Raw genomic sequence first — 23,909 nt, forward strand, 5'->3', positions numbered from 1 at the left:
AGTATATAACAAAATAAAAAATAAAGCTTACATACCACATTGCAAAATTTCTTTGTTCCTATTCTCAAATGACTCTCGACTAAGACTTATGTAAACATTACATTATTAACCTAGCTGGACTCGTAAATGCAAATCATTACTTACCTATAATTGGCTATAGGAAGACATTCAAACAACAATACGTTTAATATTGGAATGATTAATACTTAACAGAATCATTTGTAGTGAGCTTTTGGTGAGGTTTTGGTTTTCAGTTCGAACGATACACTGGAGATGAACGCAGATGAGACTAGGTCTCACCGGTTTAGTCTCGTGACTAAAGTCTACTTCAGAGGCGATAATATACATAGATTAGCGTCGCTAGCTCAGTCTCAACTGGGAACTGTAACTAGATAGTCTAAGAAACGAAATTAACATCGAGTAAACATTTCGATGAAGTACTCAATAATGTCAAAGTACATATAAGTACGTGGTGATTTTATTTCTAATAACTTAAAATCTGTTACAAGTACCTTCTTAAATAAGTAAATGCATCGATAGTAACATTGAATGTACTATATTAAGGAGTTAGTCATTTAATAAACACCAAATTGTTCTACATGTTCGTAAATTTTCTTTCAACATGAATTTCCTAAGTCAATGTGGCACCTTACATTACACGGTCTAATATGAAACGTCGCACGCCGGGGGCTCGCTGGCAGTGCATAGTAACTTAAATAATATCCGAAGGCGCCCCGACACACGTATTACAATGTCAGAAGCTGAAGTTACGCATACCGTCGAGAGCGACACCGTCCAAAGCCATGCAGATGTATGCAGTAACTCCAGCCTTACAATATACACATACAATATAACATGATTTTTGTCGACCCACCTGTTGTTGTTCTATAAAGTGCCACGTGGCGAGGCTCAGCTGTTCAGTACGCTGTCGTCTACGAGACTAACTTTGGCGACTTCAAAGAAAATAGTATGAGAATACTTGTTACGGACGGTGCTGATCGCAGACTTGGGTTTCTTGTGGAGGGCTGCGTTTTGTAAAATTGCTACTGGCAGGATATCTTTCAGAGTATATCCTGAAAACGACAATAATATTGTATAATGTTGCGGGTTGCACGGTATGGACGACGGGGTTGATTTAAAAATTGAATATCAGTTGTTGACATACATACATAAACACATATATAAGAAAGGTTGTTAATGAGACCTGTATAATACTGCAGTGTGGGGGTCCACCCGCCCAGTGACTTCATCCTCAGCGCTATGTAAAGCGCGGCGGCCGCCATCTTGGAGTCCCTCTCCCCAGCCAGGGGGTACTCCAGAAGACACTGCTCCAGCACGAAGCGAGCCAGTGTCAACGTCGGCATCGACACACGGGCACACTGGAGGACAACGAATGTTAAGTCACATTTAACTTTTAAAGTCTCAGTTAAATATTTCCGTTTGTAGTGTAGTGTATACAAACTTGAGATTGCGAATAATTCAAAAATACTTGATTAACAAATAATACAATCATTGTTTTTGGCTGAAATCTCATTTAATTAGTCCTTCTTTAAAAATATTCACTTCATTTGGCATGCGGCGCAGGCTGAGACATTTCAATGCATAAAATATTTCTACTATAAAGAAAAAGAATAGGCTGTTCTGTATAATAAGGGACCAGATTTTAGCGGAAACTAGACATTGAAGTTAATATATCAGGAAATGTACTTAAAAAAAAACTTTTTTACGACGCACGAAACAAACAATAGAATTGGGCATAGCTGGCGAGTAAAGTAGAACAATAACAATTTCAACGGGAATAGTTTAAAACAATAGTTTACTATAAAAATATATATAGGTCTACTGTCTATCAAGTTAGTTAATTCGCTGATAGGAAATAAAATACTTGAATATTTGTAAATGTTAACTGCTTTTAACGCTACGACAACTATTACTCAAACATCAACATAAACAATAACAAAAATAATAATCACAATAACAATAATAAACAATAACAAGTACTCAAAAATCATTTGAAAGTAAGATATTTAATAGCTCATAAGCAATATATAATGTTATATTACCCTGGCGTATCTCCGGAGGAAGCGGTACGATAGAGGCACGCCGAGGTCGAAGTCGATGACGCGAAGAATGTTCATCTCCATCTTCAGGAGTTGGTTGAGGGAGTACGCGCCGTCGCAGATGTACAGGAAGTCGTCCACCAACGGCGGGATGCGCTCCTGGAACAGTCAAACGTAAACACCTGAATATATAATAAATAAGGGTATGCAGCTTCTGACAAGCGAAATCAATGTTTCGATCGATAATGAAGATTATATATATATTAGTGAAATATTACGAAACATCCCCTACATCGAATTTAGAAGCAATGAAGAGTGCCGATGCTCCGAGCAATTGTAGTTCTTCCTTAGTGAGCTGCTCCTTCTCCGGTTGGATCCTGCTGGACTTGGTGAGATACAGGTCTACGAGCTTGACCGCCAGGTAAAGCGTCTCGTGGTTGAGTTCGAAGCTCTCTTGAACTTCGACCATCCAGTCGACCAGCAGCGCACGCATCCACGACGTTATGCCTTTCATTCGTTGAAGGTAGTCATCAATTATGAAAAGACGCTGAAAATTATTCGTTACTTACTAGAAGATAAAAAAATAGGGAAATCAATAACTAAATCTTGTTAACTTGAGTATTTTTTTTTACTTTTGTTAATAAAATCTAAAACAATGATGTTCTATTTCCATAGATAGTCAGTTGAAGGGAAATATCTTCGCAACCAAAAAGATTGGTAATAATTATCAATACAAATAAAATATATCATTAGATACAGTTACAGTCGGGTACTGTCTTACTTCTCTACTCTTCAAGTAGTTGAATATATCCATAGCATAATTGGACACTTGGAATGGGTCCGTCCAGTTTTCTTTGTCAAAGTCGACGACTCCCTCCGGCGCCCTGTGAGGAATGTCAGTCTCCTCGTCCAATGAACGGTTGATCGAGTCGTCCAAGTTAACTTTATCTAATTTTTCACTGATGACTTTGCATTCTTCTTTTGTAGCGTCATTTGGACTACTGGAAATGTTTGTTTGTTAATACTATCTCATGGCAGCAGTTGTGAGTTAAATGAAAAAAGCTGAATAAATGTCAAAAAAAATTAAATTATATACTAACATGTTTTCAAGAGCGGTCATATATAATGACGGATCACCAGACATGTCACTTCTGGTTGATTTAGCTGAACCCCGGCTGCTGTTCTGGTTTTCCTTGCCAAAGGATTTCCTTTCAACATTCTTGAGTATGCCATTCTGAGCTCTGGTTGCGACTGGCTTGGGAGGATCCTTAGCAAAATGCTTCTGAACCGATTCTAAAGCATTATTTGCTGCTTTTTGTAACTGCTTTGTTTTTGAAGTTTTCCCATTTAATGTGGCTGTCTGATTTTTAATATTCTAAAATATAAATATATTTAGATAAAAAGTAGTTTGTTTAATGAAATTAAATGTATATGTGAAAAAAAAAATTGCATCACAATATTTTGGAGGGAAAGTTCATTGACATTAAGCTTATGGTCTTTATTTAAAAAAAAACATTTTGCATGTTATATTTTGGCAAAAACCTTGTAAATTTTTGGTTACATCATCAATATTTTTTATTGATTACCCTCAGTATATAAAACAAAATAAAAGTAACCTTAACTATTGGTAGCATTTTTGATTCAACTGTGACCTTTTTGAGAACCATGCCTTTGTCTTTATCATTATTTGCAGACGATTTATTGAAGGCATTTGTGATATCTCCGAACGCCGCTCTTTTTGCAGTCATATCCTTGGCGGGACTGTCAGCTTTTCTCTTGTTTGGCGCCTTCAGGCTGTCTTTGTATGATTTCAGAGAAGCCAATTGCTTACTCCTCGTTGTAATACCATGGCTAAGAATGCCATTAAGGTTCTCATTGACGCCGATCGGCTTTGATGCCAACCTGGTTGGCGCCATTATTCAACTACTGGAAATAATTTGTCGTCTTTACGCAATTCTTTGGTAAAGTGTGAAGATATTGAACATAACAAACTAAAATATAGTTATTCATAGTTATATCGTAAATTATTAGTTTTAACGACTAAATATGGAGCCTAAACAATTGAATGTCTTTTTCAAACAGCGTCACATCGTATATAATATGATATATAAAAATACTTACAATATCTGGAAGTTATCGGCTGTTATTTTTGTGGAATAAAATACTTTAGAAATCACAAAAAGCTGTAAAAAAACTCTAAAGTTAAATTATGTCTAAATTTTCGTTATTTCAACTCGCAACCGATCAGAGCTATCTACAAAAACCGTTGCATGTTGCTTTAAATTTCTATTGGCAGATTATTCAGCCAATGAGAGAGCGGTTAACATTCCAGCGATCCGTTTCATAAATCATAATTCAAAAATAAAATTTTGCAATTCTTGTCAAATGTATTAATTTATTTAATGATGTACAAAATTTAAATTTTTGTATTAGGAAAATTTTGTGATTGACAAATTATTTCCTCCAATGATATCATATTATAATTTCGAAATATACATAATATAATAAACTATTAGTGTTAGTTGCTTCGAAAAAGTGTATCTCTTTAAATGATAAGAATCTCAAATTGAATCATTTTTATTCAACATTATTGAAATGATTTATGAAATAACATAAACAGGAACGTGAAACATATTTTGGCCTAAATTCAAACTTTATCAATTGACATTTATAACTTTTGTCAATCTTATCATATGTCATAATATGTGCAATTTTCTTAGTTGCATTCTGCAAATATTTTAATTTTTTTAAATATAGTGATAGTATTAAATCCTTTGATGTGGTTTTGCTATGGGTCGAAGTCTCATTTCAATACTATAATTTGAAGTTTTTGTTTTAACAATGTTGGGGGGAAACAAATTAAAAGTATCATTTACACATGAAAGATCTTGTTTCGGATATATTAGTACTAAACATAGTACGAACAATGAACAGGTAACAATTCAATAAATTATATTAATAGGTTGTCCGCAACATATTATATAAGGATTAATTACAATTATTGAATATCTCTGTATAAATAATATCTGTTTTATATATTACTGAGAAAATAATAACTTGTAGGTTATAAGGTTTTTTATAACGTTGTTATGAAAATAGTCGATAAGAATTTTGCTCTATATATTCAAAAAGATTACGTATTAATTTTTTTTGTACTGAAAAAATATAACAGCATTATTTTTTATTACAAAAACAATAAATTGTATGTTTATTGTTTAGAATTTTCATCAATTTATATTTCAAATAATTACTACATATTTATCTATTTTCCATATTTTCAGTCACAATGTGTGCAAGTATTGTATAGAGAGAAACAAATATTTCTCTGGGCAGTATTCAACAGTAATATTCCAGAGGGTAACATAGCGTGTAATCCTGTCTTCAGTAAAGTTGTTGGGTTAGACGAGGGTGTGGAGGTGTTTGTGGCTCCGTATGGAGATGTTAAGGTTCTAGACCAGTTGTACATTGACACCGATAGCCCCGATGACCAGGAAATACTCGTAAGCTGTTTAAAAATATACATCTATTATTCTTATTTTGATTCGTACATATATAGTTTTTATTCTGCATATTTCTTATTTTATAACACATTCAAAGTCATTTATGACATTTACAAATTTCATATTTTGTTGCCAAAATATAACTCAGTTACGATAAGTTTTATTCTAGGAACACAATGTGGAGGTTTTGCAATTAAGGATTTTAGACCAATTAAGGCTTGTGGCTGCTGATCAGAAGGCTGTTGTGTGGATATCTACATCTATGCCTATCGTTTTCACTCCAAAGACGACCGGTCTACTGGTCAATCATAGCAGAATCATTGTCAAAATAGATGCTTTCAACAGTCTCGGTAGTGACTTTAGTAATCAGGGGGCGGCAACAAAGGGATCACACCAAAAATATAACAATATAGGTATTATCAACGACGGTCTTCTCAGTCCATACTTGAATCCACAAAACAGATTAATATTAAGAGCTCTGCCTATAGAGGGCGACGGGAAGAAAAATTTAATACATCCCTATACTGTGTTCATACATGAAGACTTGATTGATGAAAGTTATAAAGATTTAATGGTGATCCTGGCCACTATGAACCACATTCCATCGGTGTTGCAAGAAGATGAGGTTGAATCCCATAAAATAGACGGCATTTGTGTGGAAATAGTCACCATAGACAATACGGTCTTCAGAAGTCTCTGTAGAGAGGTTTACAATGAAAATATACCGACTGTACTCATACCGAAGTCACTGAATGTTATAATAAATGTTGAGATGGGTGTGAAGCTAATTTTTAACATAATCGGTGATAAAGTAGAGCTTCCCGATCACGTGGACATCATAACGTACTCGGAGAAAACTCAAACGGAGATTGATGTTATAGAAAAGTTTAAGAAGTGTGTCGTCGAAAACACACACTCCGGTAAAATGTTCCTCATAAATGACGGCATGGTGAAGCAGAACACACACATCAGTCACGGGTTTCTGAGGTTCAAGTTGCAACCTGAAAGGTTAAAATACACTATGCTGAACTCAGAGTCGTTTAGGAACTGCAGTGTGGCCGCCAAATGCTTGACTGATGCAGACTTCGACTGTCCCAAGAAAGTCACACATCAACTAGAATATGACTTTAAGAATTATTGTCGCAGTATAAAGTCAAGTCAGGAGCTGGTTGATGATATCCTGTCACACATACATTTTGAGATACAAAGGGAGGCGAGTTTCAAAGGGGTATCGGAGATCAAGAGCAATGTCCTTATAACCGGTGAGTGGAGGAATAAGGGGAGGTTTTAATGAGTGATTCTGGTCATATTCTAGGTTAGCCTAAAAAATTTTAAGTTCCTTAATAGTTTTACCATGAAAACCAGATTCCTACGATATTTTTCTTAGAACAATAAGTTAGTTAATATCTCTAATATGTCCAGGTTCAAGCGGCGCGGGAAAGTCTGCTATATGTCATATAGTACAAAAAGAATTAACTCTCTGGTCCCACATACTACACTGCCGGGCGCTCAAAGGCCGGAAGGACGTCACTGAAGTCATAGGGAAAGCTATACTGATGTGTCAGGAACATAGTCCATCAGTGCTGATATGTGACGACCTCGATGCTTTAATACCGCCGAACACAGAGGGCGCCTCCCCACAAGACATCGCATACTATCAGAGGTGATTACAGTTTGGTCGGCTTGTGTATAAACTTTCGTATCGATGTATGTACATCTGTGTGAGTCTTCCAGATTGGCGTCGTGTATTAAACAGATGTTACAGTCTTGTTCGTCTGTGTGCGTGTTGATGACGTCACTCAGTCTGAGGTCGTTGCACCCGGTCCTGAGACAGTTCAGCGGGCGACCCCTGTTCACGGCACACTTTGACATACCGCAGATGAATCAGGTGATATTGGAGTAAACGTTTAATTACAATGTGACTAAAGGTGTACTGTGCGCGGAGTCCCGCCGCGGAATTTAAACAGCAAGGGGTAAAAACTAAAAACTGATTTTTAAGGAATTTTTAGTGTTTCTTTAAGATAAACTTTATTGACATTACTTGCAAGTCACAGTTGTTTGCCCGCATTCCCTCTCGCTCTGCCTCTTGTCACCCCCTCCCACAGCAGCGTTAAACGCTTAACGCGACCTTGTCAGGAGTCGCATAAGAAGTTTCACTTCAATAAATGTAAAACTCATTTAGTAATTAATAGTGTTATTTCTTTCAGGATGATAGAATAGAAGTTTTCAAACACTTACTGAATGATAAAATCCGCGAGTCGGTGCTGGTGGAGGAGCAGGACGTGGCGACCCTGGCCACCGACACGGCCGGCTGTAACGTCAGGGAGATACTCGAGTATTTCAATAAGAGAATATTCAAGGCCGTCAAGAATAGTGAGTTGCTGAGGCGCTAAAGGAGGAATTATATTGCTGTACAACCTTTAAGAATACCTATGGTTATGTTTTTAACAACTTAGTGGCATCCAATGGTGTCCAATAGCATCCAATGGTGTCCAATGGCATCCAATAATAGATTGACAAGTTCAAAACTACGGTCAGATGGGATACTTTATATGTCACACGTGTTAATTAACATTTAAGTGATAGATATAGTACAGTGTTCCATGAACTGTCACACGTCCATAGAGCTTTATATATTACAGAAATGTCAAATTATTTTTATTAGTCTTATACACTTTATATGTATTTCAGAGTCCAAGCCGTCAGACAAGCCGCGTCTAATAGCCGACATATCCAAGGAGCTGGAGAAGGCGAACACCTTCGACATATGGGGTTCTGTGGGGGGGATGCACGACGTGAAGAGACAGATCACTGAGGCTATATTCTGGCCAATCATGGTATGTGACATAATCTTATATTGCTGGAATTTAATCTCCAAGGATCCAAAGATTGTCTTCGGTGCAATTAATAGTTACTTGTGTAAACTTATTCGAATTTTTCTTTCGATTTGGTATATTTTGTAAAAAAAATTGCAAGTAGTTCTGCGCTAGCATACATATGTCAAGGACTAAGAATATTTTAGAACGTAGTTTATATATCATGTTAGCAAGACTGGTACTGGACACGTTCAGCTGTTGATATTTTGATATCCTCATCACAGCTCTTCATGTGATGTAGTTCCCTTTTGTTAATCATTAAGTATCTGATACATATATAGTGTGAAAAACATTTTCTTGACCTGTTCCAGTACCCGAGTCTGTTCCCATCATCTTCATGTGGCATCTTGCTGTATGGGCCTCCAGGGTCAGGGAAGTCGCTGATAGGATCCTGCTTGTCCTCGTTGACCAACATGAGGGTCCTCACAGTCAAGGGACCGGAATTACTGTCTAAATACATCGGGCAAAGCGAGAAGGCTGTCCGGGATATATTTGATAAGTCAGTGATTGTTTACACTAAGCTCGTCGCCTCCATGCTACAGGGTTTAGATTTGTGCAACATGAAATATGTTTGCTATGTCTTAAATATATACAGCGAAGGTAGATGTAGATGTATACAGAGAGGCCGGAGTAATGATTTCGCTACGGAAGTATTTTCTATGAGCAAATTATATTTAAATTTGTCTTTGCTGAAAGTTATCCGCTAACTATGAATACAAATGATTGGATACGGCTCCTGTACCTACACACTGTGCATGTAGTATATCTGTCCCTCATCAGCGCCGCCATCTAGCGAGCGCTTTAGGTCATGTGAGTGTGTCTTATATAATACATATAATTCCAGAGCGGACATGCAGCGTCCCTGTATTCTGTTCTTCGACGAGTTCGACAGTCTCGCGCCCAAGTGAGTTGACATTACCACGACTCTCCGAACTAAATACATTTACTAATCGACGTAATATCAATGGATGTTCCTTACACGATGACATACTCGTATCAGACGCGGCCACGACTCCACGGGGGTGACGGACCGCGTGGTGAACCAGCTGCTGTCTCGGCTGGACGGGGCGGAGGGCGGCGCGCGCGGGCCCGTGCTGGCGGCCACCTCGCGCCCGGACCTGGTGGACCCGGCGCTGCTGCGGCCCGGCCGGCTCATGCTGCACCTGTACTGTGGCCTGCCCGACCAGGTGTGAAACCTGTACTACGTACTATGGACCCTGTATTATTTTTCCTTCAATATGACGTTTATTTTTAGTTGTCTAACGGCTGCACGAGCAGTGTGTTCTCCTGAACAGTGTAATTTTGCTCAATGATAATAACTATCGTCGTATCATTGTTTACATTTATATTATTACCATTATCACATGTCCGTGTCGTCGCCGCAGGCCGACCGTGTGGAGGTGCTCCGGTGCCTGTCCAGGAGCGTGTGCCTGTCCCGGGAGGTGGATCTGTCGTGGCTGTCGTGTCGTACTGAAGGCTACTCCGCCGCCGACCTCAAGTCCCTGCTAGTGACGGCGCAGCTCACCAGGCTCGAGAAGCAATTGGTATGACTCATGTAAAGAATTTCATAACATTATCCATCATAGAAAACACTCGCATCGTTTATATTAAAAGCGATGTCTGATATAAAGTAATGTTTTTATTAAACGGGCAAATGAAAATATGATCAAAAAATATGAAAATCATTTTTATTTAATTATTTTATCAATAATAAGAGCTTTTCCCTATGAATTTGTGAAGTAAACATTTTGTGCGCAGAGATTAGCACGACTAAAAAATATAATTAGACATGTGATGCTATGATTCCGTAACAGGCCGCGAGCGACGACAAAACCCTGGAGTCGGTGGTAGTGTTGAAGGAGGACGTAGAGGACGCGCTCCGGGAGACTTCGCCCTCGCTGTCACCAGAACAGAGACTGTTCTATGACACCATGTGAGTGTACAACATGCGGAACACACAGACATACAGACAGTTTGTATGTGTTGAGGTCTTCATATACAGATAGTGACTAGACACGTCATACTAGACGCGTCTGTACAAGAACACGGTACTTATTAGATCTGAGACCTTCGCGAGAATTCATTCAAATGAAACTAATATGTGCGGACTAGTGCGCGGTAGCACGGACGGGAGACACGAAAATGTCCGGGATCCCGGTTGCTGCGGGATTTAGTTTGTAAAATAATAAAGAAACGCGTGGTAATCCGGAAATATTAGCTTCATGTGAACATAGCACAGACCCTAAAGATAGAGAAGTCTAAATGCCGTCACCCTTCCACTGTGAGTGTTATATTTTTTCCAGCTACCGTCGTTTCCGCGGGGAGCCGCTGTCCCCACAACAGACGCGCCTGCAGAGTCGCCTCGACCGCCAGAGAGTCACACTCGCCTGATGTCTTCATGATACGATATGATATGGTATAGGTTACGGGCTATGGTTTGATCGTCTTCTTGTCTGGTGTCGGCCATCACTTCCTGTCGTGGACGCTTCCTGCTAAGCGTTCGCGGGAATCACGGATGTTATTTTTTGTTTTATTCTTCACTAAACGTTTAATTACAATATTTGTATGGCATAATTTTTTGCATTAGCTGTCAGGCCAAAGTTATTAGTCATTGCCTTAATTGTAATAAGATAGCGTTTATTATCCGAACTAAGTGGGGGACATGGGTTTTATAAAACCGGTAGTTTTGGACAATCGGTATAATAAAAAAAAATTCAATCTTCGTCCGCCGAAGCTGAGCTACCCGCTGACGGGTGGACAGGTCACGTGTTTTTTAAGCACAGTTATTTGTTGCTGCTCGCTTTCAGGCCATGATCTGAACCAACAAGCCGATGTCAACGAGCTAACGCTTCACTAGCGCTAGTCGTGTTTTCATCCCCAACATCTGACCTGTAGTTGACGAGGCGCTAGCTGGAATCCGTCTTACTGGCCACGTGGTCTCAAATTCCGCTCTCCTGTGTAATGTGGTGTCCGGATTATTCATAGCGATATCCACTGTTAGCTGAACCTCTTCCGCATCACATTTCAAATCAAGCTTTTTTATCGTTCATCGTCCTGCCTTTCATTTATACCTTCATTGTGCGGATTTCCCTTCACACATAAATCTTTATTCCACGTTCTCCCCGTCCCGCGCCGCTCTGATCACGTCGGACGCAACTTACGAATCAATCTTTTGGTGCTTTAAAGCTTTTCTTCTCCCTCATATTCTTTTTCCAAAAGCAACTTCGTAACAATAACTTCCTATAAGGCCGTTTGCTTGTTTCACTACCGCCCGGTCCACGGCCTGTTATTACGAAGTCACGTGACACGGACCCAACATGACTGTTTTCGTCTTTTCGTTTAACACGTCACATGAAGTATCAGTTGGGGCGTTATCAAGAAGCTTACAGTTTTCTCTCTAGCATTTAATAATTTATGAGTTTTTAGTAACGATGTAAAGGTTTGTGTAAACCATTCCATGAACACTGTGCTAGCCATCCAAGCTTTCTTTTGCGAAGGGCAAACGATAGGCAGAGCAGACAAACTAACTTGCTTTTACTACTGGGCAGGGGTAATCAGTGGCTGCCAGTAGCATTAGCACACGCTAAGGCAATTACGGTAATACGGTCTATAGGGTCTATAGGGTCTGTAGGGTCTATACGGTAAACGGTAATATAATTATATGACCCTTGCTTATTTTAGGACCAGGCGCTGCTAATTCATGAATTGAAGCTAGAGTTTTTCTTGGCAGAGTTTTCCGTGACCCCGGTTCCGCCTGCATTGTAGACGTTTTCCAGAGCGTAATTTTCTTCCTTCAGTGTATCCCTTAGTTTGATGACGAATTAATCAGCAGATAGTTTTTCTCCTTGTATTTTCGTGCGGAAAATTTTCTTCTATCGACTAGCGATTACTTGAAAGTCTCTTAGGAATATAACTAACGAGGCGCGACAAGTGCGTGAGCATTGTATCGCGGGAGGTGGGAGTAACACGCACGCGAGCAGGGTCGGCGTAATGTTTCGGGTTAACGGTCGTTCGGACGTTTGGATAATCGACGCTAATATAGTAATATTTTAAAATGCTTGTCACACAATAGGAGACGAAAATTTTTTGTAAAGGGCCTTTCCTGAAAAGCAAAATTTGAATAGCAAAACACGTGCTTTAGCTTTATTGTGAGATAAATCCACCGCGCGAGTACCGACACGATAGTTCACCAGCAAACTTTGATTTTCAAAATTTCTTTTGCCAACGTAACAAGATAAATTTTGTAAATGATCTGTTTCTTCAATGAACTGCCCGTTCGGTCTTTTAAATGCTATACATTTCTTAAGTTATCACCGCCTGTGATTGCTTTATTCCTATGGTCCAAGCTTACAATACCTGTCGTGTTGTTATTTTTTTAAATAAATAATCGTTATTCTCACTGACTTGTCTGTGTCGAGATCTTATCTGTTGTAAGCATTTGTGTATATCAAGTATATACTGAGATAGTTTTTGCTGTGTAATAAACCAGTAGAAATATATGTCATAATTTCTGATTATTTTTTAATTTTGGAAAATATATGTATATATGAAGAGAAAAAAAAATTATATATATATATAGATGTGTGTATCCGATAGTATCAAGCCTGGTCTTAAACTGTATTTTTAAAGATTTTTTGTATATTTTGTTTCCAATAGTAGTAGTAATTTTTTTTATGTTCAGTTTTTTTTATATGATTCCTTATGGACTCAGTCATATAAATTCTATATTTATGTTGAAAATATATATATTTTTACTATATAGTCGTGAATTCCTTGTATGAGACTGCACTTGTTAGGTGTCGCCTGTATGTCGGTATTGTTACGAACAAATTACTATATAATTTTTATTCAATCATTCACATGGAGATGTTAATTTAATTCAATATAAATATTTTTTATTAGTGCGGCACCAAATATTTTTCTCTGAGCTTTGATGTTATTTTAGTGAACTTAGTTAAAATTATGGAAAGAAATGTAAAGCCGGGGTATTTAAATATATTTAAAATATTTCGAAAAATTGTTAGTGTATTTTTTAAAAGTTTTATTTTTTTTTAAGTTTTAATTTAAATTATTTTTTATTGTTTGGAATCTAATTATTTCATATATATGTATGTAATTAATTTTTTTTTTTAATTTATTATAAGATAAATCCATAGAGCGGTATGTTGTATGTGTAACGTAATATATATGAAGAGATGTTTGCTATAAAAGACTTAATGATACTACTGCAGTCATGGCTTTTTTTATCCCCGCTATGATATATTATTTGTATATAGGTAAGATAAAAGAATTTATGTATATACGGTTTCTGTTGATTTTTAAATAAAAGGGCATTTTTTTTTGTAAGATTGTTTAATTTCTTGTTAGGCTTGCGAGATGATTTTGAGAAGCTTCGCGTATGTGAGCGTAAAAATTTAATAAACATCTTGGCTGTAATTCATTCAAGTATTTTCCGCGGGATGGCGGCACTGTAGTTGGGTTTTATATGAAGTCACGCGACACATCACAGATGGCGCTGTCAGCTCGTGACATCTATTTATATAAGCCCACATTGGTCAATTCCTTCTAAACATAATGGTTCACGCGGCTGAAGTCGCGGAAAAAAACAAGTACTAGATAATGAGATCTAAGATTTTCGCGAGTATTCATTTAAATGAAACTAGTATTATTCGGATTTATTACGCGTATTTTATTATTTAAAAACTACATAATCCCGACGTTTCGGTTACTTTGCAGCAACCGTGATCACGGGCAGACGAGGTGTACGTGACGTCGGGATTATGTAGTTTTTAAATAATAAAATCTGCGTAGTAAATCTGAATAATACTAGTTTCATTTCAGTACTAGATAGTCTACAAAACTGACTTATAAAGATAATGAAAACATGTACTATGTAACTATGAAATGTAAAATTTGGTTGAAGGTAAGTTTTATAATTGAAAATTGATAAAAATTAAACAGTCTTGATTTTTTAGACGACGGACTGATTGAAGCCAACATTTTGTTATAAAATGGCAATATATGTTTAGAAGAGTTGGTTAGAAAGTGATCCGTCTACCTTACTATATAGATTACAACCGCACATATACCCTGTATAAGTCAATCAACTCCATTACATACATCATCATTAAGTAAAAAAAAATTATAATAATGACACAACATTGACGAGAGCTGGTTGACGATGGAGCGGAGAGTGAATCTCTGGAAGTGTACGCTTGAGAACGGTGGTCTTAAACTAAATGTGACGAAGACCGAGTACATGGCTTGCGGGAGCCCAGAATCTCTATCCATATAGGTCCTGAACCAGCCGTTAAGTTGGAAAAGCTCAGATACCTTGGATCTAATCTGCATCAGTCCGGAGGCATCGACAACGATGTCAAACCCGTTTCAGGGCTGCTTGGGCGAAATGACGTGAGGTCACAGGTGTGGTCTGCGACCGCAGAATATCGGACTAATAGCTAGCTAGCTTAAAAGATATAAAATACAACAGCATAATCCGACCGGACTTGTGGCGTTACGCGGGCTGACCGCATACGTAACATATTTATCCGAGGTAGTCTTGGACTCCGTGACGTAGCGGATAAGCTTCAAGAGAGTCGCCTGAGATGGAGTGGACACGTTGCACGCCGGCCTGAGAACTACGTCGGAAAAATTTGCCTTGATATGTCTTTCTCTTGAGCAAGAATCCCAGGACGCCCAAGAAAGCGATGGCTGGACACCGTATACGAGAGCCAATGGATTTACCACCGAGGATGCCAAAGACCGTGCACAGTGGAGGCATTTTAGCAGGAACGTAGACCCTGGCTAAAGCTGGGATAATTGCCAGGAAGAAGAAGAAGAAACAACGTATCCTACAAAAAAAAATGATATCCAAAATATTTTGTCCATCGTATCCATCTATTTAATACCATAAAGGATTTATCCAAATTACTGGTATCATAGACATGGTTATTTCTATGTATAGTATGGATAGCATGATGGTCACTTTTTAAATTTATTATTAAATAACATTAACTGTGAGGTCGGCACTGCTGTGCGAATAGAATGCCAATTATTTTAAAACTCATAACAAATCTCAAACTCTTAACCCACGAGACGACGAAGTTCTCGTTTGTTTAAAATAATAACTCATTATTAATAATGTAATTATAACTAAGACACTTAATAAAAGGAAAATTTAAATCGATACATTGGGAATTTAAGGCATTTTTGATGGCAATAATGAGTCTAAAATCCGAAGTAAAATCGACCTTGGCACGTATGGTTAATGGATGAAAATAAATAATTAATTTAGTACCTCTTTACACCTGGCAACCCAGTAATTAGGCCAGAAAATAAAGGCAACCTTACGTTTGTTATTCTATAGGCATTTGTACTTACTGTAATTTTTTCATTTAACTCGTTGGTATAAATGTTTAAATAAAGTGTTTTTTAATTATTTATAATTAATTATAGCCTGGCCAGTATTTTTTGCAACAACACATTTTTTTTAATTTTTAACATCTTAAATACTCCTTAAATCTATACTCCTTTAATATTTGTTCCATCCATACTATTTGTGTTTATAACCAGAAAGCAGGACAGTTCAATAGATCGCTCAATAGAGGGCGCTACTCTGTCTTGTCGAGATAAGAAAATAAGATCGCGTCTAAAAAAGTATAACTTATTACAATTTCTTCCATTTTAATTTCAATGTATATTTTACATACCCGGTAACTGAGAGATGTTTTTATATTTCAGATTTTTACACGGACAGTAAGATTTGACAGTTAAATCTTTGATTTAAGTTTTAAATGTGTGAAGCGAATAAATTATTACCCAAAACTATCTTCATAGTTGGTATAATAGTTCTCCAACCGCCATGTTGTATATAGTACGCTGTTGATGTAATCATATGAATATTGTACTAACTCGACGTAAACACTTTAAGTATACCGTATGTAAACGTCAGTTATCTCCGCCTCTCAGTCGAGCTTAATTCATTAGCGGCTCATTACAGAGCGTGTTAAGATATTAAACCTTGCAAACTTTCAAACATACTTGCAACACCGAAACTTGGATGAGGCAAATTATTATTATAGTCTGTTGGATATTTATGTGACGAATTAATGTTATATAACTATAGAATTGTATTCACGTGGTATAAAGGAAAAAGGTGAGTAAATAATATTTAAATCATAAAGTAACAACAATAGGTCGTTTTTACATTTGTTATTATTTTTATTTTTTTTGATGACGCATGGAAACTCTTTTTACGAGCCGTCTCACCGGCCTTGGTGGGGCCGGAGAGGATGTGTGAGACTCGGCCTAGGCAGGTCCCTACTCACTAAAACCACTGCGAAAGCCATCGGCCGCTATGTTGGTGCACCCCGGATCTGTCAGCGACAGGGCACAAACATTTGTTATACGCTGTGCATTATTTGTCATAAGTTATGATAATGTTTTTGTTATTTTCTCACAGTATTGTTACAAAAACTAATGTCGGGAACCTAAATGCATGTTACAAACAATTCAAATACACCGCATCCAAATCAACTGAGGTGATAGGCTTTCCTGGACCGCTACACGCTGTAGGGAATCACAGCTCAATCTAAATTATTGTGCAAGTCGCGAACTAATCTTAATCAGCGGCAGAAGTTTTTCAATAAAACATCATTATCGCTAACTAAATTGCTGTTTACATTAATTTATACGTACCCTGTTGATTTACACGTTTTAATTTAAGTTACTTGAATTATGAGATAATATGCGACGGCGGGTGTGGATGTTGCGGAATAAAATTAAGAAGAATTTTGATTATCTTTAGATCTTTACACAATATTAATAAGTTAAGCTGAAATATACATTATGATACGTATATTATAAAATTATTATGTATTATAATGTCAGCTGCAGATGAGTTAACTTTGAAAGCGAAGTTGTGGTATCTGAAGTAATTAGTGAAGTCGCTTCACAGGAGATTGGAACCGATATGATCTAATGAAGGGCTGCTGGATTTCAAACGAGGATTTATCAAATTATTTTAAAGTGTCACTTGCGGCTGTAAATTGAGATCCATATACTGGATAATATTAAAAATTTAAATCAAAATGTCTCCCGGTTACTATTTCCGATTAATGAGGAAACTTTGAAATATTCTCTGACATTATTATTATAGTTCAAGCTCAATTAAGACCCTACTGTCCCTGTATATAAAAATTTTACATACATTTAAGGCTTTTTTACATTCGTGATAAGCGATATAGAGTGTCATTTAACATTTTATAACGAGATTAAAATTTAAAGAGTGATAAACATTTAAGTATCTTCTTAAAATATATCTCATTCGCTCGTAAATATTCGACCATTATAATTGATGAGAAAGGTTCTTCGCATCTGATACATAAATGTTACTTTTGCGAAAATTATAGAATATGTAAAATATTGTATAAAAAGCCACTGTGAAAGTTTTTATAAGGAAATTTTGAGGAGTATTTCCTGTAAATTTCATACAAGCGTACTGCATTGAACCCGACATTTGAATTTTATGTTTAATATTTAAATAGCTTTTAAACTGAATCCTATTTCGGGACATATTTTCTATAAAAATTTCTCCCGCTGAGTTTTCGTCTCGTGTTGTCTTTTTTGTTATTCATTGGCTGTATTTTTTTGGATTCAAAGTTGTATTTCTAATTCACATTTGCTTGATTCGTCAGCAGAATTTGTGGGTGCTAGTGTCTCCTATATGAAAAATAATATATTTTCAACCCGAAAATTCGTCTTCGATGTCATACTACATACGAAGCGTTTCCGGTTTTTTTAATTAGTAACTTAAATTATTACTTTAATGTGCGAAATATTATGAACGAAAAACTGGTGACGCGCCGTATGACGTGTTACGATATGTTATACGTTAAGATGGTTTTATTTGGACTGGTTTGTAATAAAAAAATTTAAATGTATTTATATATTGCTTTATAAAAAGGAATGTTAGATGAAAAAGGGAACTATTTACTGCATCTTTCGCCTTCCTTTTTCAAACAGGAAATAAACTAATATATTGAGTTAATAAAAATATTTACACTGTTGTATTAAATATTAAGTTAACGTTTCGTCGTACAATACATACTTTATAGAGGGTGCGAAGGTGGAATTAGTAGCCTTGTCCAAGGAGATTGCGAAGAAAGGAGTTTTTATTCGATTTAAAGTAATTATTGTATTTTTGTGAAAGAGTTTGTTAGCGGACCATTCAACGGCGAGGACACGGACGACGTCTTCCAACAGGGACGTAATTGGTTTTTTATATATTTTCTTTATTTTACCAATGAGGATATATATGTTCGTTCCTATATAACATATGCATACAATCATATTATATATTATACCACTGTTATATTTAATATCTTCATTACATTTGTTTATATTCATATTGTAATTGATTTATCAAACAATAATTGATACCGTGAAATATACATTTTTCTATAGATAACAAATTTATAATGACGTTTATGTTGTTACAATTGTAGTGGGCACTATGCTTAAAATATACTCTATACGTAGATAAATAAATAACTTATTTGCTTTTGTTTGTAAGTATACTGAATACATCTCTGTGACGCATGAAGTATTCTTGTTTTCCTGAGTTTTCTTAGCTTTTCTTCACGTTTTCTTTCGCTTCTCCTTAATTAGCTCATTCATCGCCGCCCCACACTCACACCGACGCCTTGTTTATTGAAGCTTTATATATCGTTTCCACGGTTCCGATGGCTAATAAAGCAACCTTAGTTGTTTTTGATAGGCTCTTTAATATTCAATAACGGTCGCTCGATAAAAAATTTAGTCGTGATAACGGGAGCGTCTTTCGTTATATTAAAAAAAAATGTCAAAATCACAGACGATAAAGAGCGATAAAGGTTAAAAGTGGGACGAATTTTTTCAAAGCGTTATTATAGGAATTATTTTTGACGTGAGTATGTCATGGATAGGAAATGAGAGTAAGGAAAAGTTGTGAGTTAAATCGTGTTGTAACTTCTACCTAAAATTTTTCGGTAATTATAATATTCTACCTTAGTCCATTATTCTAGAAAGGATTAATTTATTTTTTTTATAAATTATTAGCCAAAGAAATTTGGGTTCGTTCTGGCAACACTGAAAGTTTACAGTAAAACCTAATCTGAGGTATTATATTGTCACATTATAAGAACAAATGGCGACAAGAAACAAAACGTATTTTGCTATCTGCACCTTAGCGGCTCAGACGTGACCGTTAAAGAAAAAGGGGCGAAGTCTCGCGGAAGCGCGCTCTGATAAGCCACCATAATGGCGGCCGCTGATAACGCGCCCGCCTTTTTCTCCCGCCAAAACATCGCGCCATTGTCGACAGAGAATATCGCACAAAGCCATTCTTACAACACAATGTCACCCGCACTTAACGCCAATAAATACCTGGCATTATTCCCACGTCTTTATACTCACGTCGTTTATAGGTCAATAAATTGACTCCTCTCAGTTCACATAAATTAATACAGCCCATCATCATAATAAAGTATCTCGTAACGAACCGAGCCCCTTATTAAAATATTAATAATAACACGCTCGAGTGCCCAAATTAAGGTTTTAATAAAATTTTAATTGACACATATTAGGTTTTTCAACTAAATTATAAAGGAGGCGAGCCCGTTTTCCTTCACCCCCCGACATTAGTGTCCCGGGGTGCGGGTGGTAGGGACGAGTCCGGGGGCAGGGGGCCCGGGGGGAGGGCGAGGGCGACAAATTTTTGTTTTTCTCTCGCGGAGTGAGCGTCGCCGTCCGCCACTCGCTACGTTAGAGTGAGACAAAGGTACATGCACACACAGCCATTGTTAGAGAGCAAAAATAATAGAGAGAACGGTCGTTTATCTCTTTTTATGGCGGGAGCGGTATCTCGCCTCCGACGCTATTATGGAAGACAATTTTGGCGCGAAAGAAAACTGCTTATTACTTCTCATTCTTGAGAGCGTTCACTAACATTTTATACAGAAATGGAGGTCGGGGAATAGTGCACGTTGGCTTTACGACGCTTTAGATGGTTCCGTTTACTGCACTCCTATTATGACAGAAACGTTATAATATATTTATGTTGGGAACTTTTCATTATGTTGCGAAATATAGGAAGATTTAATAGAATATAGGATTTTTTGATTTTTATTTTCTCATCTTCTTCACCTACAGATCTAATGCGATACAAATATTTATATAGAAAACTTACTCACATAAAGTAGGTATGAATAATATTGTTTTCCCAACTCGGTAAACCTAAAATACATAGCAATTAAAATTTAAATACAATCTACGCTCTACCGTTTTATCTAAACATTAAATAAACCCCTAATTCGAGACCCACCAAATGGATTATCTCCGAGTATTTATTCACACTTAATCTGAGGCGCGGACAAACACGAGGCAGTGTGTAGTAATTGTTGGGGTCGCCACGGTTACCAACCAGCCGGGGGGGGAGGGGGGGGGCTTACATTCCTCAGTATTGTCTACAGACACACAAACATACAGTTCAAGGTAAATACAATTGCACTTCACTATATAAGTTGCATATTAATGTTGAGTTCCTAGAAATATCGGCCATCAAAAGGTGTTTGTGAAATGATCGCTTAGTACAAAGGATTGAAGGGTCAAAGACGAAGAGAATATACATAAAAAATTGTTTGCATCCAGAGAACTTTATGGAGCTCTATGGAATATCACTATCACTTGACAGCGGCTAAAACACTATTGAGGTTTATAATTGCATACAAATAAAACAAAACGCATACTATACCGCGGATTTGTCTATACGAGTACATTTGTATATATCAAATCAATTTATTTAGAGTATCGTAAAACACAAAGGCTCAACCACCTTCTAATAGCAATGATGAAATAACCTCCTGCCATCAGCTGTTGACTCTCTGGAGAGCAATCACCAATGAGATGTTTGACGACAATTTGGACGATAATAACTTTTTAAATGAATCCCAACACTTCAACCAGGGGTTTAATTTATGTCATACTTTGTCCGCGGCTCGTCCTGTTTATCCGAGATTCTGTCTCATGTTTAGATAAAGGGGATAGAATTCTTCTAGCCATTATTAAGTTTGTGATGTCGGAAAGGTATTGCCATTGAAAAATCTATGCTTTTAAACATTTTGAATGGCAATCCTCATTCTACATACAAATTTAATTGCATACGTCATTTAATTTAATAATAAACTATTAGTACAATTTATATTCAAATTACAGTTGACACGATTTGGTTTTAAATTAATTTCATAACGTCACAAAAACTGCTAGTTAAGTATTTCGTGTCAGATGAAAAGTCCGATGTGAAGGTCAAAAGAGATTGTAGTGGTTGTGGGCTGTGTCCCCCGCGAGAATAAAAAAATATATTAGTTGAGGCCAATGAGTTTTAAAGTGGTGACCTCTTTACTGAAAAACGACGTGATAAACGGATGCGCCACGAGGTGTCACAAAGGCTTCCGAATCTTGAAACCTAACGATGAGTTTTTCAGTCATAAAAGAAATGTGAAATTTTGGTTGATGAACAAATGAAGGTAAAATCCTGGGGATATATGCACGGATGCTGAAATAAAAGCGTCAGTGGATTTTTCTGTATGCAGATAAGTAATATCGATTAATTTCTCTTTAATTAACATATTAATATATTTTTTATTGTTGTTTGATTGTTATGCAACTAATTTTAAGAATATAAAGCTAACACTTAAATTGAAATTTATGTAGATATGGATGAATGAAAAATTTAATTACACGGGCACGACTGCAGGATTAGAACGTGATATCTCGGGAACATAATGTTTTAGACACTTTAAAAATGAGACTAGCGTGGCTGGACTCGAGTCGGAGAACTAAGCCATATATACATATATATAACCGTGCACACAGATGTCAATAAAAAGTTAAAAAAATCCTAATAAACTCTCTCTAAATTTGTAGCATAAAAGAAATATTTTAAAAGTGTCGCCATAAAGGTCTTAATAATTTTTTGGGAGGTTCGAATCTATGATGTTTTTTTTATAATAAAAATAATTGGTATTTGATATAGGCACAAAATTGTTTAGTTATATAAGTACTCATATAAGTTGTTTGATGACAGAGCTCGGAATGCATATTCCGCTCCGTTTGAGGCTCGTGGAAGTAGAGGTATCACGTATGAATGTAAATGACTTGGAGTGCCACTGGGAGACACGAGACTGAGGATATTATACCGAAAGATAATCAGAGAACGGACAAAGGAAGAACGGTTTTCTTTTCATTTTATTTACAGAGATATTAAAGTCTTCAATGAAAGAGTTAAAATGATATCGTATCTAAGAATTGCCATTTCTATTTGACCATATATTTATAAAAAAATATAATAAAAAAAATTTTCGTAACTATTCCGCTAATAAGAGCACAAGTAAGTTATTATTGTACGAGTATAATAAACAGGAATAGTGTATATAATAAAAGTATTAGGTGAATGGAAACGTGTTTTAAACTGTCATCACAGAACGCTCTCCGTCTACCGCTTGAGGGCGTTAGATTAAAGAAAATTTAATTTATGCTAAATGAAATGGCTTTTCTCAGTTTGCTTTTTTATATTTTTATTATTGGATACTTAAATAACACGATTTAAAACTGAAAATTGAGGTAACATTATGAACAAAAAAAAAATGACTAAGTATTTATAATTCTAGTTTAACATTCATTTACTAAATAATCTTGATATGATATTATTTTTATTTGTGAAGTTGAAACGTTCAGGTGGAAGCATATTTAAATTAATATTTTTTTATTAAATCTAACAAAAAGCCCGTTAAATTTAATATTCGTTCAATAAAAATGTATTGAAGCAAATCGAAGATGATATACGAAACGTCGCGGGCGGATTGTACCCAGTGTAGATTCAATCGAAATGAAATTTAGATGAAAACGTCATTCCATTTTACGTGAGAAGTAACGAGCTAGATAGATTACAGACGATTCACTTTACGATTGTAATTTTTACTCCTTGAATAATATCTTTTTTTTATATTTGCTATATCAATACGGGTTCTGGCTCCTCTATCCGTTATAAAGGGAATGTAGGACATGTTCTGTGTACAGGTAATCAAGTTCTAATTTAATACAAGCCGGAGCATTCAATTTGGCGCCCGTAACGTAGCCTACAGTACGGCGTAATTTAGAAGACCAAGAGCTCCAGTCTCAGCCTTCGAGGCAAATTAAATGATGCTGCAGTTGCAAAGAAAATGCAATCACCGCCCGGTATATACGTCGATGTAAATCTGAATTTCCGACTCACTGTGCCTCGCTATTTCTTACGCTAATAAAACGTGCACCAAACGGAGATGCTGTTTCGCTCGTTGATGAACGCCAAATGACGTTATGACAGCGCACGTCGCCATTTAACGCCTATTTGGTTCCAATTTCAAATATTCCGCGCTCCCCTTCATTCCGGCCAGTGC

At 36.6% G+C, this 23,909-nt stretch overlaps 2 protein-coding genes across 2 annotated transcripts; one reads left to right on the plus strand and one right to left on the minus strand.

The window, feature by feature from the left end:
• Positions 1–27: 27 nt before the first annotated feature.
• Positions 28–4,316, minus strand: LOC116779670 (G2/mitotic-specific cyclin-B3). Its single transcript, XM_032674064.2, has 8 exons — positions 4,182–4,316; positions 3,677–3,986; positions 3,161–3,435; positions 2,842–3,061; positions 2,353–2,607; positions 2,064–2,219; positions 1,205–1,379; positions 28–1,073 (listed from the first exon to the last, which is right to left on the minus strand). Exons 2-8 carry the CDS (start codon positions 3,974–3,976, stop codon positions 910–912), a joined length of 1,545 nt encoding a protein of 514 aa, XP_032529955.2. The 5' UTR covers positions 3,977–3,986; positions 4,182–4,316; the 3' UTR covers positions 28–909.
• Positions 4,317–4,745: 429 nt separating this feature from the next.
• On the plus strand, positions 4,746–13,776 carry LOC116779697 (peroxisomal ATPase PEX1). Its single transcript, XM_032674097.2, has 13 exons — positions 4,746–4,994; positions 5,342–5,560; positions 5,730–6,822; positions 6,983–7,223; positions 7,295–7,448; positions 7,768–7,933; positions 8,252–8,397; positions 8,748–8,935; positions 9,281–9,340; positions 9,437–9,623; positions 9,822–9,980; positions 10,251–10,369; positions 10,740–13,776. The coding sequence occupies exons 1-13, from the start codon at positions 4,902–4,904 to the stop codon at positions 10,825–10,827; spliced, it is 2,913 nt and encodes a 970-aa protein (XP_032529988.2). The 5' UTR covers positions 4,746–4,901; the 3' UTR covers positions 10,828–13,776.
• The last annotated feature ends 10,133 nt before the right edge of the window (positions 13,777–23,909 follow it).

Source organism: Danaus plexippus, chromosome 2 (assembly GCF_018135715.1).
Source record: "Danaus plexippus chromosome 2, MEX_DaPlex, whole genome shotgun sequence".
Classification (NCBI taxonomy): Eukaryota; Metazoa; Arthropoda; class Insecta; order Lepidoptera; family Nymphalidae; genus Danaus; species Danaus plexippus.